General features: G+C 45.0%; 1 protein-coding gene across 1 annotated transcript in view; it reads left to right on the top strand.

Moving 5' to 3' along the window:
* LOC308152168 (PHD finger protein 14-like) overlaps positions 1 to 9,546 on the top strand; it is a 55,884-nt gene extending 46,338 nt beyond the window's left edge. Inside the window, 1 exon segment of the mRNA XM_080525089.1 lies at positions 8,945 to 9,546. Coding sequence (XP_080381215.1) covers positions 8,945 to 9,046 — 102 coding nt within the window. The 3' untranslated portion in view covers positions 9,047 to 9,546.
* Positions 9,547 to 17,255: the final 7,709 nt, after the last annotated feature.

Raw genomic sequence — 17,255 nt, 5'->3', positions numbered from 1 at the left:
CCCTCCCGCTGTCACCCCGGGCCCTCGCCGAATTGATTCCAGTAATAAAGTGACAGTCCTGCCGTAATATACGGATGGCCTTTAATTCGAGAGCCCGTTACTGGGCCAAGAGGGGCTTGTTTAAAGCTTTATTTACACCCGCGTGGCGTTTGGCGCCGTAGCCCGCTCCGGCTGCGCTCGCCTTCATGATGAATCGGGCTAGAGGTTCTGGAGAGGGGGGTTTGAAATGCCAACAGCTTCAAGTTGCTCAGCCCAGTGTACCGTAGTTAAAACGCCCAACTTGAGGGCTTGTGTGGGAAGTGGCTCTTTAGATACAGTTTGGACTTGTTGTCATCAAAAGGCTCGTAAACTGTTTCCAATTACCGGCCGTGAAAACATGTGGAGTTTTTTTTTTTTTCGCTTCCTCCGAAGGCGATGTTGAAATATGCTAATTTGTTTGTGAAGTTCCGGCGTGACATTGAAGTCTTCACTAGTGTTGGAAAGTTCTGGTTTTGCGTGTTGCTTTTTTGCTTTTCATGTTGCCGATCGTCAAAGCATTTTTTACGTTTCAAATGTAAAAGCCCCTAAGTGTTTGTCATGTTTATAAGCTAGCAGTTATTGTCGTTTTTGATGTTGTACCCAATTCAGAGGAAGATTACCTTTACAAGCGGTGCCATCAATCAGAAGCTTCAAGGCTTGACCTGTGAAACAGCCTAATTAAATTACCCTAATTAACTTAATGAAGTGTCACACTTCGTCGCCTTTACTATAGAGGGGAAATTGAAAGAAAAATAGGGATCATTACTCATCGGATGTAATGGCATTTATAAAGCGTGTGATATGTGAGAGAAACATATCGGCTCAGTAACTTAACATCAAACAGACTTTATCTTTGGAGAAAAAAAAAAACGATATCAGATCGTAGAACATTTTAGCTTTCATGTCTGTATTGAGAATCCTATTGCCCTCCTTTTCAATGTCACTTCTCTTTCTGCCCTGCTCAGAGATGACAACTAGAAGTCCCTGGGGGGGTTTCCTATACCGTGTTCTTTAGTCCATTCATAAGGACCCAGGGTGCTCTAAGATCACCAGATCAATGGACCTCCATACCAGAGACTCGCACTCCAACCATTCAAGTGACTATTGCCATGATAAACTCATAAATGCCTGTATCTCAGCCACGGCCCAAGTGTAACCACAGTTTAGTGTGATTTAAAGGCTAGCGCGGACTGCTAAACTAGCCAGCAGGGACCGGCGGGACACAGCCGAGGGTGTCCGGCCGGTGAGGGCTGCCGGAGACGGAGGGAAAATCAATGACCAGGAGTCACCTCCATCACTTTAACAAGGCGAGCCGGGCCCACCCCGCCCCTTCTCTGGGGCCAATTTGCGGAGTAAACATGAGTGTGTGATTGCTGCCGGGTGTTCCCTGAGAGGCCTGCTGGTCCATTACTCAGGACCTACGTCCACTTTAATAACCGTGTTACACAGACCCGGGGCCAGGGCCCTGATACATGTGGCCCAGACACTGACAGGACCCCCTACATACTGTACTCCCTTATCCCAGTAATGAAGGCGGGGAAAAGACACGACGATGGAAGGTACTTACTGTGTGAAGATGGAGCTTCATGACCCTTATCTGCTGAGATAGGCGTTCCCTACCCTGCATCTAGACACCGTTCCCAAATATGATTTGGCCGTATATACAATGGGGGAAATAAGTATTGAACACATCAGTATTTTGTCAATGTAATGTTTTGTAAATGTATTTCCAATGAGCCTATTCAAGTGAAATTTGCACCAGACTTTGGTATTAACTCAAACTATCCAGACAAAAAAATCTAAACCTTAAAGTCCATATGTAAATAAAGTTATGTGGAATAAAGTGGAATGAAACAAGAAAAAAGTATTAAGAAATTAAGAAAAAGCAGTACACCACAGCAAGGAAAGGAAAGGAACCCGCTGAAAACCATAACTAATTAGGAGGCAACTCTACCTCCAACTCTACCTACCTACCTGCTAATTAATGTCATCTGGGTTAGAATATATGATGGGAGAATATGATGGGCTATAAACGTTTTTTTTTGTTACCATTGTGCCACACAACAAACATCTAATGAGGGATTCTTGAGATGAACCTGCTGCCATCCACCAGGATGCTGAGGATGAGACGTGGGTGGACCTTCCAGCAGGACAATGATCCAAAGCCTACAGCAAAGGAAACTCGCAATTGGTTTCAGAGAAAGAAAATCTTGTTGGAAACTTGTTGGAATGGCCCAGTCAATCACGTGACTTAAACCCAATTGAACATTTGTGGAAGCATCTGAAGATCCAGATTCACAAGAGGGCCCCCCGCAATTTTCAAGATTTAAAGACAATCTGTGTAGAGGAATGGGCCAAAATCACACCTGAATACTGCGGGTGATTAGGTACTTCATACAGAAAGTGCCTTGAAGCTGTCATTACAAACAAAGGCTTCTCCACTATAAGTATTGACTTATTTTCATTTAGTGTGTTCAATATTTTTTCCTGTTTCATTACACTTCATTACACATTTCTTAACATATGGACTTTAATGTTTAGATTTTTTGTCTGGATAGTTTGAGTTAATACCAAAGTCTGGTGCAAATTTCACTTGAATAGGCTCATTGGAAATACATTTACTGGACAAAATGTTGATGTGTTCAATACTTATTTCCACCACTGTATGTTTTATTTAAGCAGTGATCGTAGTTAAGGTGATGTAATGTTCTTTAGCACCAAATCCGTTTGTTTGTTTGTGTGTTTGTTTACTGTAATTAGCGTCTATATCAGACTAGGCCTGATATAAAAAACTGTTTTATTTGGGGGGGGGGGGGGTACCCAAGCACTACTGAGTACAGTACAGTGCAGAGCCACAGTACAGTACAGTACAGTGCAGAGCCACAGTACAGTGCAGAGCCACAGTACAGTGCAGAGCCACAGTACAGTGCAGAGCCACAGTACAGTGCAGAGCCACAGTACAGTGCAGAGCCACAGTACAGTGCAGAGCCACAGTACAGTGCAGAGCCACAGTACAGTACAGTGCAGAGCCACAGTACAGTACAGTGCAGAGCCACAGTACAGTGCAGAGCCACAGTACAGTGCAGAGCCACAGTACAGCATGAGCTTGCACCGAGCCGTTCGGTGTTTACAGCAGCAGCACCTGCTCTATTGGCTGCCTTCTCAGCCAATAGACACATTAGAGGAAGGCAGGAGTATTGGAAGATTGCTTTTGAGTTAAAGTGATGTCAGCCCTCCCAGGTGACAGGGAGACTAACAGGGAGCAGCCTAGCGCTTCTCCACAGCCAGGGCCATGCATTATTAAGACTGGGGTTGCCTTATCAACTCCCTAAAGGTGACATTGGGCACACAAGGAGTTCTCTGCCTCTGCACACAGGGCTGCCGGCTAAGTGAGATGTGGCTACTCTGGTTCTCTCTCTAGTCCTTTGGATCAGATAGAAGTGGGCTTCTTGTCAGCTTGATTCGATTTGTTCTCATTATTTTGAATTTCTACGGTCTTTTGTTGGACGTGCGTTTTATTTTAATTGTAAACATTTGGGGAAAAATTGGGGTGGGGGTTGTTTTTTACCACAATGTACAGTAGAATAGTAATGCATATTTATAAGCAATGAATGCAGTGCCATGCTCTCTCACACACACACACACACACACACACACACACACACACACACACAGAAATATGCACGTGCACGTGCACACACACACACACACACACACACACACACACACTCAGACACACACACACAGAAATACGCACGCACAGACACACAGACACACACACAGAAACGAGCAGAAATACACCTACACACAAATACACACTCACACAAACACACACACACACACACCGTTTAACAAATGCCTCGGTGGAGGAGTGTGTCTCATCGATGCCATAAATCACAGTAATGGGGACCAGGGGAAAGCCTCCTGTTCATAATATAAAGGCTTCTTCTTTATAGACTGTACAGTAGTTCTCTCCTGAAGTCTCCATTCCTCTAGAACCTGACGACCCGGGTCTCTCACCTCGACCAGAACCATTTATGATAAGCCCCCAGAGATTAAGGACCGGCTCCCCACCTGGCTTGTGGCTTGTGGCTCATTACTGTAGCCTCCTCCATTGACATCAGTCACCACAGAGAACCAATCTAGAACACCCAATACGCCTTCACTAGTCAGTCGATACTCCCCCGAACCTGACGCTTGATCAGTCCCCCTCCCCTCTCACTGATTTTCAGCTTACATGACATTTTGATTTTGATTTTTGATTTGTTTTTCTCACTCTCTCTCTCTCTCTCTCTCTCTCTCTCTCTCTCTCTCTCTCTCTCTCTCTCTCTCTCTCTCTCTCTCTCTCTCTCTCTGTCTCGCTGTCTGTCTGTCTCTCTCTCTCACTCTCTCTCTGTCTCTCGCGTTCAGCAGTAATGGTTGAGACACAGGTCCAATTTGCCCATGGTTTCAAGCACTCAGACCTATTTATGATTTGGTGCTTTATTCTAAATGGTTCAGATTGGAACCAAAGAGAAAGTAGCTCTCTCTCTCTCTGCCGTATACTTTCAACTTGGTAGCATCAGCTCTTATCAGACAAAGGATAAAAAACCTCCGCTTGTGCATTTTACCTCTGATTAAATTAGGCATCGCCTGGTAAGTTCACCTCCATATCTGTCACGCCTCACTAAAATGGAAATACATTTCTCTGAGAGAGAGAGAGAGAGAGAGAGAGAGAGAGAGAGAGAGAGAGAGAGAGAGAGAAAAAAGAGGAGATTAATGAATGCCCTTTGTAATAAACGAAATGGGAATCGCAAATATGCGCAGTCATGAAATTTAATTGTGCTTTCTGGTGACTGGTTTGGCTGGGCGGCTGGTGTGTGGGAGAGGAGTGGAGGCGGGCAGGGGCAGAGGTGGGTAAATGTAGCACGTAATGCACAGTCTGAAGGAGCTAATGAACCAACTGTTTATGACTGACTGCAAGTGTGTCATCTCCTGAATGGCAACAGGAACTTTAAATCACACCACTGCGTGCACGCACACGCACACACACACACACACACACACACACACACACACACACACACACACAAAGCGCTAACGTGCAAATACAAGCACACACTCACCCCCGTACAGCAGTGCTGCAACACACACAGAGACACTTTTTGATGGCTCTCTCTTCACCTCACCCAAACCAAGCATTGACGCTATTCAATCGTTTCTTTCTTTCAATGTCTTTCATCCGAAATTTCCCTCTGTCGCTTTCAAAAGGACCACACACCAGTTCTGCCTCTTTGAAAAAAAGAGGCGGATTGTTCAGTTTTTCTGAACACGCACCAAAGCCTCACCCAGCGTCTGTCTTTGTACCGCGTTCTCTCTTTGCTGATCAGACGCGTAGGTTCGGGTCATTTTGGCGATTTTTGTTTTATTGTTTAGCTTTTTTGATGTTTTTATGTGGTTTTCATCTGGGTTTGGGGAGCATCCATGTAACGTACAGGGAGCCGTGCACCTCAGAGAGGCACAGCAGCACCTTCTCATCAAAGAGGAGGGAAATAATAAAGCAGCTTGGGCGCCACATGCAGCTTATTCACTTTAGACACACACACACACACACACACGTAAAATACAATAAAAAGCAGAAAACACGATAAGGGAAAATAAGTCATACTAATTAGCCGCTAATTGTTTTGAGGACTGCGTCGTCTTGATAAAGGAGGCTAAAGCTTATTAAAGCACATGCAGCGTTGTAAATGTGGATTCTTTTATTTTTACAGCATTATTTTTAATCCCAGTTTATGAAGTTGACTGCGTTCGGGTGTGTGGGTGGGAGGGGAATGGAAGGGGAGGGGGTTGGGGGGGGGGGTTGAATTATTCCTCTTTGGAGCGATTACATGCTACAGCCAGCGGGGGTCTCAGCCTCAAACGCATTAGCGCTCGACGGGCCTTTGTTGCCACCTAGGGTTCAGTCGACGCTGAGTCGTCGTCCTCCTCCTCCTCCTCCTCGTCCTGCCTCACACGCCAGAAAAGCAGCAGCAGCAGCAGTGAGCAGAATACAGGCTCCTCATGCCCTTTAAAGGCGTCCAAACTCAATTAGAAAAAAGAAAAAGAAAAGAAAAATGTGGCATTTCATTATCATACAGTACATGTATATGCGAGTGCCAGAGGGCCCGCTTACTCCATGGAGAGTGAGTGAGTGTGTGTGGGTGGGGGAGGGAGGGGGGGGGGGGGGGGGGGGGAAGTGATGGAGATATCCCACAATGCCAGAGTGTCAGCTTCTCTCAGGCCCTGGGAAGCTCGGAGGGGGGAAGCGTCTTGCTCTCTCAACTCCTCACAACGCAAATATCACTCTGTCAGGGGGGGCTGCTGATGCAACACCGAGGCCCCCACTATCTCCATCTCTTCTACTGGTGGGAGGGAGGAGACACAAAGGGAAGTAAGGGATGAAAACGCAACGCAGAGTGGCGGGGTCACTGGAAGCCTTCTGTGGCTGTGCTCCTGGTCCTGCGTGGCTCACCCACCAGCACAGGACGGTCCTTCTGGGTTTATTCACACGGTGTGGACATTTAGACACACAATTTCACATTCACAAGTAAAAGTACAACCGTACTTACCCCCTTCTTCACCCTTCCCGGCCCAGCTGTTTATTAAAAGACTCCCTCTTCAGCTCCTCTACTGTTGGTTATGTATGCATAGTGCTGCCAGAGACTTCACACCTATAGATACTGTAGAGGAGGCTTTCCATACGCCGTTCCACTAAGAGGATCTGTGTGTGTGTGTGTGTGTGTGTGTGTGTGTGTGTGTGTGCGTGTGCGTGTGCGTGTGCGCGCAGGTGTGTGTGCGTGTGTGTGCGTGCGTGTGTGTGTATGTGCAGGGATTACATTCTCCCAGAATTCCCCAGATACCCCGGGTGATATGTGTTTTTCAAATATGATTAACAGCTAGTCTTCTTCATCTCTCCGGCAGCTTAAATTGCATGCCGCAGAGGCAATTTCTGTAGACTCACTCTATAAGCCTGACTATGGGGGATGAATAGAGTGTTGGGGGCCCTAACGGAAGGCAATCTTCACTGCTAGTATCGCCTCCAAAGGCAAAGCAGCTGGAACATGAAAACAAATGAAGATTACCCCCCCACACACACATCTCCCCCTCTCTCTCCCCCATCCCCCCCCTCATCCTCTCTGAACTGGAGATGTGAGCTCTGTAAGTGTCAGCTGCTGCTGCTAGCAGGACTGGCCGTGGTGGAGGAGCAGCCGTCTGCGTAGCCGTCTACCTCAGGACCAGAGACGCACCGTCTCCTTTTCCATTCCCTCAGGCAGGGACAGGACAGAGGGAGGGAGGGAGGGAGGGAGGAGAGGGGATGGTGGAGGGGGAGGGGAGGGGGGGAGAGAGATCAGCAGCAGGCCCCCCTGCAAATCAAGCCCCCAGAGTCCAGGAGCACGGGTGTCACCCCTCTCCCCAGGGACAGACACTAAATCAGGGGAGTGGAGGAGGGAGGGCGGGAGGACGGGGGGAGGGGCCACTCAGCTCAGCTCAGCTCTGGCTTTATGAGATTGTTAGCATGCGCGGGCCCCACCCTCCCCTCTTGTTTCCCATTTAAGAGCTGACTGGTTGTCCGATAACGGATGGCGCCACAGGTAATTGGAAAATTGGCAGGCTTGTCAGGGAGACGTGGTGGATGGCACGGGCGGATACGGCGGCGGGGTTCATGAGGTGTCGCCCCCAGAGGTAGATTTATATCGCCCCCACGGGCCAGCGGAGGAAAAGTATCCAGAGTTCAGGAAAAAAGTAACAGATTCTTCATCGGGGAGGGGGGGAGAGAGAGAGAGAGAGAGAGAGAGAGAGAGAGAGAGAGAGAGAGAAGAGAGAGAGAGAGACAGAGACAGAGACAGAGACAGAGACAGAGACAGAGACAGAGACAGAGACAGAGACAGAGACAGAGACAGAGACGAGAGAGAGAGAGAGAGAGAGAGAGAGAGAGAGAGAGAGAGAGAGAGAGAGACTGCATATCAGAAGTCATGGTGAGACATAGACAAGGTTCTGTGAGTAAAGACATGATGTATGAGGCGCACTCTGCTACAGCTGATTTACAATTCACAGCGTCACCTCACAGTTAACTAGCCTGGGACATCCACTCATGTATTTACAGTAGCTACTGTATAAGTCATGATGCTCTGATATCTATATACCAGAGACATCCCTGGGGACTTGACGCTTACACGTGCACTCTGCTCTTGTATTGAAATACCGTAGAGGACCTAATCTGATATACTGTATAAACATAGAGAGATCCAGATTTACACTTGACACCGTAGCTTCTCTATAATAAGAGAGTCCTCCATCTAGATGAAGATGAGGTGATGGGCTCCAACAGCCAGGCTTTCTCTCAGGAGTGTGTATCCTGAATGCAGGAGTGTGTATCCTGAATGCAGGAGTGTGTATCCTGAATGCAGGAGTGTGGACAGCCGGGCGGGCCCCCCCGGGAGGGCCGGGGAGCTGAGGAGGTGTTTGCAGCCAGGCCGGGTGATTCTAACATGGTGATCACACATTACCGTGTGTAGATGTGTTTATTAACCTCTGGAGGAGGAGATAATTGCATCTGTCAGAGTCGTTTAATCTCCGCCGTAGACGTCTACGCCGTCACTTTCACTTTGTCTCCCTGGCTAAATCAGCCGGCTCTGGGAAGATAGCGTCGGTCCGTCGTGACTTCTGTTCTGAGGGGGGAAATGGCTGCGCTTCATCATTCGTCACCTGGAAAGTCATCTGAGGCGGGTGACTTGCTGTGCTGATATTGCGACTGATGTTTTGAAAAAAATATCTATAATTCTTCTGTCATTGTAATATACAGTAATGATGGGGCTCACCAGAACTGTTTTTTTTTTCTCTGTGAATACTGGATCCATGTTTGGCTCCATGTACATGATCCAAAGTATTTGCTTGTGTTTTTCAGGAGGAAGAAGGGGAAGAGGGGGAACAGGAGGAACAGGAGGAACAAGAGGACGCCGAGGACTGTGTCAAAGAGGAAATGGCGGAGCATGAAATTCCAAACTGAAACGGCGTGCCCTTATCTTAAAGCATAGTGATCAAATTGTAACAGTCAGTGCCACCACCTCCAGTTCCTGGACTTCAAGGTAACGGCAGGGTTACTTTTATAGTGTCTCTCGATTTTAACAATGTTACTGCACAACGTCTCTACTTCTCAATCACTTATAGGATTGAGGTACCACCCACGCTAGTTTTGTAGCCAGAGGAACCGTATATTTTAGAAAAAGATTGTATTTGGATGGTGGTATCTTTTAGGGAGAAGCAACATAGTGTGTATTTTTCAGGAGGAAAGCTCTCACGCCATCGCGCTGGCTGGATAGTAACTGGAGATGATGACACTGACATCTTGTTTGTATTCTGACATCTTCATGAAGCAGCACATCAACGTATTCAGAGAAGAGTGTTCTGTCCAGTGAGGCCCCTGTGTGAGTGACTGACTGATGAATGTTTTCAGGGACACCAGTGGTATTAGAGCAGAGATAAACCCAGGGAATGTGTCTGGTTGGTTGAGTCTTGACTGTTAAAGGCCACGTCCACTTGATGTATTTATGAGGCTGACCAAACCCTTTCCCTGCAATCTATTTTCATACACTAGCCGCCGTATATATATATATATATGGTGTTCACAGCGACTCGAGGGTCTATCCTCGGTGCACTGTTTACTATGTGAAGTCATCAGAGTGCGTTAAGTCTCAATAAGTCTTAATCAACTCTTATGGTCCTTGTTGAAACACTATTTTCTGTGCAGCATGTGAATACCATTGTTTCGTGACACCGGTTCAAAATAGCTTTTCTATCTGGCCTCTCAATTTTCATTACCTTTTGTTTTCTATGAATTGGTTGTTATATTTTTATGCATGTACTGTATGGTTTGGACATAGGTGGCACTTCCGTATCAATTACAAGTATTGTCTTTGTTTTATAGCACTAAATGTTGGGAACAATCACATCTCTATTTTGTTTAGTACTGATTTTTTTCTTCCTACACAGCCTGTTCAGAAATGACCATCCATGTCCACACTTCTAGCCTTTGATTTACAGTGTGTTTATCACTTTGTTATGTGCTACCAATGTAGTCCATGTCCCCATCTGATTTGAGATCAAAGGAATTAGGCCGAATTTCCAGCATATGTGTTGACCAAGAGTCTGTATTTAGATACTTTGTAAATGTTGAAGTGCCAATAAACATACATTGCAGAAATAGCTGCCTTCCGAGTGATATGCACTATTATGATTAGATTATGATTAAACCATATTGCTTATTTTGTTTCATATAGATATATTTACTGCCAAATTATTATTGAAATATCATTCAATTTAATTTATTGTTGATACAAAACTAAACTCTTCTTGCTCAATTTGATACATCCTTTTGCACTGCAGTCTGTAATATATTATGTATCAAATTGAGCAAGGAGAGTTTAATATTATGATGAAGAGTGCTGGTGAAATAGAGTGCTGGGGCCTCATTTATTATAAAACTTTGCGTAGAACTTGTGTAAAAAAGTTACGTACGTAGTAACAATGTTTACGTACACAAAGATTCCGATTTATAACTCCCACGCCTTTTCCCATTATGAATCACGATCAACTCTACATTTTTTAGCACGTGAACAAGCGTCTTGTCCCACCCTTTTAACGCCCATATTTGCCAATAATGGTCAGTGAAACGACATAATTATTATCAATGACAGCAAATCCCGTCAGAATGGCGGAAAAAAGAACAGTTCTGCGCAACAAACATGTGATAATGAAACTGCACTCGTATCTGCCCGACTGAGGCATCGAAAACTAAATCAGTTTAAGTGTAATTTGTCCTACTGTTCACATTATTTATGAGAATACATTTCATTCAAGTATTGTTAACTAATTACAGTTCCAATTAAACTGTACAACATATTCGAGGAGTTATTTTGCAAAAACAAATATCTCAGTTTGTATTTATTAAATACAAAAAATCATAAATAATAGTAAATAATAACAGAGGTAGAGGTAATGAGAGGTAGTATTTAGATGTATTTTACACAATGGTATACATTTCAAAGCGTTTCTTGAGTTTCATCTTTCTGCCAGTTGCAGTTGCAGTTGCTCATTTCTCCAGTTGCTGTGCGTACTCATGGGTCCCAGTGTGTGTGGAGGGCCGCACATTTTCATGCCAAGTAGTTTTTTTTATGAATCCTGTGAGAGAAAATTATTATATGTAATAAGACTTTTTTCTACATTTGGGGTTCAAACTTCACAACAGTAAATTGAATGTCTAGTGCAAAGCTATAGAAGCTGATTTCCTGTTGTAAGCACACAATGAGACCAGTTTCTCTACTTGAAGCTTGACATTGGCTAGACAACAGACACGTTTAAATTATTACAAAGACCTGATTGCTCTCTTTTCTCCTGACCTGCACCGAGATGGACTAAGCCATCTAGAGCAGTTTGGGACCTTTGTGTTTCCCCAGACCCAGTACTCTAGGACCAGACTAAACCAGTTTGTGGCCTTTGTATTCCTTTTACATCGTTGTGTCTCTAGGAGAAAGTGGGGGTCGATTCCCCCTTAACCTTCATCCCCCATCATCTTCCTCAATGTACAAATCCACACCCATTGCTCATGATTGGTCTAGACCTCACCCGAGGGCGGACCTCTTACCTGAGGGTACCTGAGTGCATAAATACTGAGATGTAATGAATGATCTGGACTTTACGAGGAACTTTGAATCTTCAGATGCGTCTGACGAACCTGTAAACTTCCTCCTTCTATAGAGGAAAATATTAAATATATTTTCTTATACATCTTGAAACGAAACAGGCTGCCTTTATTGATAATTTGCTCTAACAATCCCAAAAGTTGCGTACATATGCTTTTTTGCTTACGCAATGTTTTTAAATGATGCCCCCCCGGTGACTCAGATCATCTGGTAGAGTGTCTGGGTTGGGGTCTGAGTCAGCAGGGGTTTCCCTAGCATTCCAGGGTCAGATTTATTCAACACAAAGGCTTTCAACCTTCCATTCACTCTGCAGACATGACGTGGACAAGCCTAGTGTGGGATGCTGTGCACACCCGTGCCTATCTTTACAACCCATACACACACACACACACACACACACACACACACACACACACACACATACACACACACACACACACACACACACACACACACACACACGCACACACACACACACACACACACACACACACACACACACACACACACACATCTCTCTCATACTTGCACAAAAGGGTGGCAAAAAAATTAAACGCTGTCGGATCTTTATATTTCATCGCCTCACAAACCCCCCATGTCAAGGCGGTAGCATCCTGACATTAATGCATCGAGGGGTGTAATTCCAATTTGTTTCAAATGAACTATTAATTTGCCCATTTCAAGGCCAGGCAGGAGGGAACCCCTGTAAAGCCGCTGAACCGTGAAAGACATTATCTGGAAGGCTCCGATTTTTTTTTTTTTGGGGGGGGGGGTGGGGTGGTAGAAACACGTAAGAATGGATGCTTTTTGATGGGAGGTGTCGGCGCCTGCAGACGTTTGAGCCGAGCTCCCTGCAGTGGAGCTCCCAGCACGCCGTCTGAGGAGGATGTCATTAGGCCTGTAATAACAGCGACGGGCGCATTAATGACGAAGTGGCCCGCTCCGCCGCCCCGTGCCACCGCCAATCTCCCGTTTACACCCGCAGCATACTAAACAGCCCTAATGATATCCATACTGAGGGAGAGATGGAGACGGAGCTGTGCTCAACAGCCATCTGTCAAGAACAAAAAGAACAGAAGCACTGTCTTCTTAATTGTGTCTTTATTGTCACCTCGACGGTCCTCTTGACCGACTCGTAGACGTCACGGCTGCTGAAGCAGTTCATGCGTTGCCGCCTTCGCTAATCATGATTCTATCATTTGCTTAGATGATTTGTTTGTGCTGTTATTACAATTAAGTGTTTGTGTCGCTCATTTGTACGATAGACGTGTTCAGTCAATTCCCACTTTTTATTTTTTTTACCTCCTCTGTTTACAGTTCTGCCATTCGGGGGGTACAAAAATAGAACATGGAATATTTGACTAGCAAAGGAGCTTTCTTAGATCAGAGCAAACTTCTCTTACCAAACTTAATGTACTGCAGACCAAGGGAAGAGAAGGGCCAACCCTTTAAAAGTTTTCGATGTGGGGGCGCTTCTCCAGATTTATTACCCAGCCAATCTTAATCAGGCAGATCTTTGTTCTGACAGCATTGTCCTCCTATGCCTCCCCTCTCCAAGCCTCCACCTCAACGATAACTAATACCCACCTGGTTTGCTCATGAGATACAACAGTAAAGATTTACTTAAGTGGCACTGCGACATTAACAAGGACATTTGAATATTCTCCCCCGTTCCTTCTCTCTCTATGTCTCTCAGTTTTAATTGCTGCGGATAATTCCTAAGATAACAACTCCTCAGTATGTAAGAGGTGCCTGTGTGACCTTTTCCAGGCTTACTGTGTTATGACAGTCCTTCTCCCTCTTTATTGCTCTGTGTGTGTGTGTGTGTGAGTGTGTGTGTGTGTGTGTGCTACTGGGATATAATCTCTCCATCTTGACGCCTCGGGATGAAGACACTCATTAAGAGACGGGGGTCCTGAAAAGGTTCCTGCGACAATTGAATTTCCCTCTTCACTCCGACAAATTAATGACTCCCACAGATTGGACTGAATTAGAAGCGAGCGAGGACCACGTGTACAGAGAGGGACAGCGAGGGCCCACACTGTTCCTCCAGGCGCTGACGCAACGCCCGCTGAACTTTCACTCGTCATAACAACTACCCCGCGATCCAGGCTGTTCTCTCTACCTGGTGTTATTATGACAGCTGGAACAAGGAGCAATCACAGCGCTGACGCAGGCAGGACAGGGTTATCATCAGTGTTGCCACAGTTACTTTGAAAAAGTATTCTGATTACTGATTACTGATTACTCCTTTAAAAAGTAATCTAGTTACTTTACTGATTACTTGATTTTAAAAGTAACTAAGTTAGATTACTAGTTACTTTTTTAGTTACTATTGGCAGCTGCCTAGGCACCCGACACCCCCCCCCCCCCCCCCCCCGCAACATAAAAATGAAAACTGGTTTTGCCAAAACTCACTTTATTTTAACAGTAACTTAAATTACATAATTAAACTTTAAACAATAACTTAAAACAACAAAATAAAGAGTCTTTCTTTGCCTCACCCAACATAAATACTTGTTTTTAAACAATAAAATAAATATAATCTTTATTTAACAGTAACTAGCAAGGAGTGGTTTCACAAAACCTAAAACCTACCCTGACCATTCAGATATGATCCTAATATAATCCTAATCCTAAACTGGGTGAGTCTTATCAATTTAGTTTATCAATGATCAACATTTATGTTCTTGTCATCCTTTGCTGGCACAAACTCAAAATAATCCTTATATTTCCAGCTATTTAACGCATATCTCTGTTCTCGCTCCATTGTGTAGGCTACGCTTCTGTTTACACTGTGCAATCAGCGTGGTGATACACGTGAGCGATTCTGCTGCAATCTCGCGATAGTCGAGAGCCGTTTTTTGCGGGCATGGCCTTCCATAGTAACCTCGTGTTGAAAACGTGGGCACTGACGTCACTCCCCAAGACGCGAGAAATGTTTGTTTACTATCGAACATTACAAAGAAATACTGCATTTAGCCTAAGTTATGAGGTAGTAACGCAATAGTAACGCACAGCCACTTGAATAAGTAACTTTAATCCGATTACTGATTTGGAAATAGTATCGCGTTAGAATACTCGTTACTGGGGAAAGTATTCAGATTAGAGTATCGCGTTACTTAGTATCGCGTTACCGGCATCACTGGTTATCATTCAGATATATTTAGAGTTGGAGAGACTTGTGTATTGGAGCTGGAGCTGTATTCAATTCAGTTTGTGTCATTATGTAGCCATGGGAGAGGAGAGGGCACACAGTATTAGTTCATTACATGTTGTTGATACAATTCCAGACAACGGTACCCAATTTTCTCCCATGGCTACATAATGTTGTTTGTGTGTTTTTTGGTTGTGTGCAGTAAAACTTTCAGCAGAATTTTATAGAAACAGTGTGAGTGTGAGTGTGAGTGTGAGTGTGAGTGTGAGTGTGTGTGTGAGTGAGAGTGAGAGTGAGAGTGAGAGTGAGAGTGAGAGTGAGAGTGAGAGTGAGAGTGAGAGTGAGAGTGAGAGTGAGAGTGAGAGTGAGTGAGTGAGTGTGTGAGTGTGTGAGTGTGTGAGTGTGTGAGTGTGTGAGTGTGTGAGAGTGAGAGTGAGAGCGAGAGCGAGAGCGAGAGTGAGAGTGTGTGTGTGTGTGTGTGTGTGTGTGTGTGTGTCTCTCTGATCCAATACTTCCCAGTGTAAAGGTACCTCTGTGTGTGTGTGTGTGTGTGTGTGTGTGTGTGTGTGTGTGTGTGTCTCTCTCTCTGATCCAATACTTCCCAGTGTAAAGGTACAACGTCTGGAAAGAGGTTCTGTCCTTGGTATCTCAAATTTACACCCACATAAAAAGGTAAATACCCTGCAAGGCCGTATAGATACCAGGTCCTGATTGTCTCCCTATTACATCTTTATGGGAGGTGTAATTCAGACAGACAAAACCAAGCTTGAGAGATTACTGTCTACCTTCAAAAGATCACTGGGACACACTCACACTGCCTTGACCAGTAAAAGGCATATCGATCTGACTGAGATTATGGAAGATATGATTGTTGTATGGTTAACTGTTGTAGCAGGTACACTGTTTTAAGCCTTAGACTCAGTAAGACTATGGAAAGGAATAGTTCACTCAAATTGCATAATCAGGCATGCTATAAAACTGTAGTTCTAGGTGACTGTAACCAACTCAACAAATTGACCCCCAAAAAATGGAATTAGATAATTCCACTGAAGTATCCCTTTAAGTGAGTTGCAATTACATGACATCATTCTGCACTGCAGTAGGGGCCCACACACACACACACACACACACACACACACACACACACACACACACACACACACACACATACTGCCTTCAGGACAGGATGGAAGCATCTGTTCTTTGTCTATTTCTATGGACCTCTACACTGCACAAAACATCTCTCTCTTTCTTTCTCTCTCTCTCCTTCTCTCTCTCTCCTTCCCCTCTCTCTCGCTCTAACACTCTCTCTCTCTCTTACTCTCACCCCCTCTCTCTCACACACACTCTCTCTCTCACTCTCCCCCCCTCTCACTCTCACTCTTTGTCTCTCTGCCTCTCTGACTGGGCAAACGGCCCTCAGGATCCTGATTGATAAATGTTGTGAGGAGGGTGTGATCAGTCATAGAGTGGGGTGTCTGATATTGGCTCGAAGTCTGACTCCTGTATCCCTCGCCCAGGAAACACTATCTCCCAGCAGCCCATAAAACACCCACCCCAGGACAGAGAGGAGGGGCCAAACGCCATCTTTCTCACTCCGCCAAGGACAGCCGCATTACTTATGCCCCCAGTGTACCCCCTCTCCAGCCCCCAATGCTTTACCTCTCCTTTCCTCAGCTTGGGTCTGCAACTCACGATGTCGGAGGCGGACCCTTACAATGACAAAGAACTGTACCTTTTTCCATACAACATTATATAGATTAAACTTGCCTGTCTATCTAGTCCGTTTATATATAACAACACCTTATCTGACATTACTCAATACGACTTCAATTGGTATGGACTCTGCTGTGTGTGCTGCCAATTCTGATGTTTTGAGAGATAGGCAATGATGGCAGACTAATTTCTCTATTTACTCCAATAACGTATAATCTTGTTCTGCATTGAAAACCTATATTCAGAGCCACAGTGGTGAGTCTTAAGCCTGAGAGGCACTCAGTGCAGTCTGTGGAGATTAGGTTATCGTGCTGAGATCAAAATGAGTGCTAGATACCAGTCCTGCATTCTTAAGCCATGCAGCATACTGCAACACATTCTATATCTACAGATTGATACTCGTCAGATTGAAAAAGCCACTCTAAAATGTGCAGTTTTATCACAGCACAATGCCACAGATGACACAGTTTTGAGGGAGAGTGCAATTGGCATGCTCTAACAGTGTTGATGTAGAGACAGAGCAGCTCTAACAGTGTTGATGTAGAGACAGAGCAGCTCTAACAGTGTTGATGTAGAGACAGAGCAGCTCTAACAGTGTTGATGTAGAGACAGAGCATCTCTAACAGTGTTGATGTAGACAGAGC

Source organism: Nansenia antarctica (assembly GCF_963989245.1).
Source record: "Nansenia antarctica genome assembly, chromosome: 3".
NCBI classification, from domain to species: domain Eukaryota; kingdom Metazoa; phylum Chordata; class Actinopteri; order Argentiniformes; family Microstomatidae; genus Nansenia; species Nansenia antarctica.
Note: the sequence above shows the minus strand (reverse complement) of the source record. Positions and strands in the feature narration are given on the sequence as shown.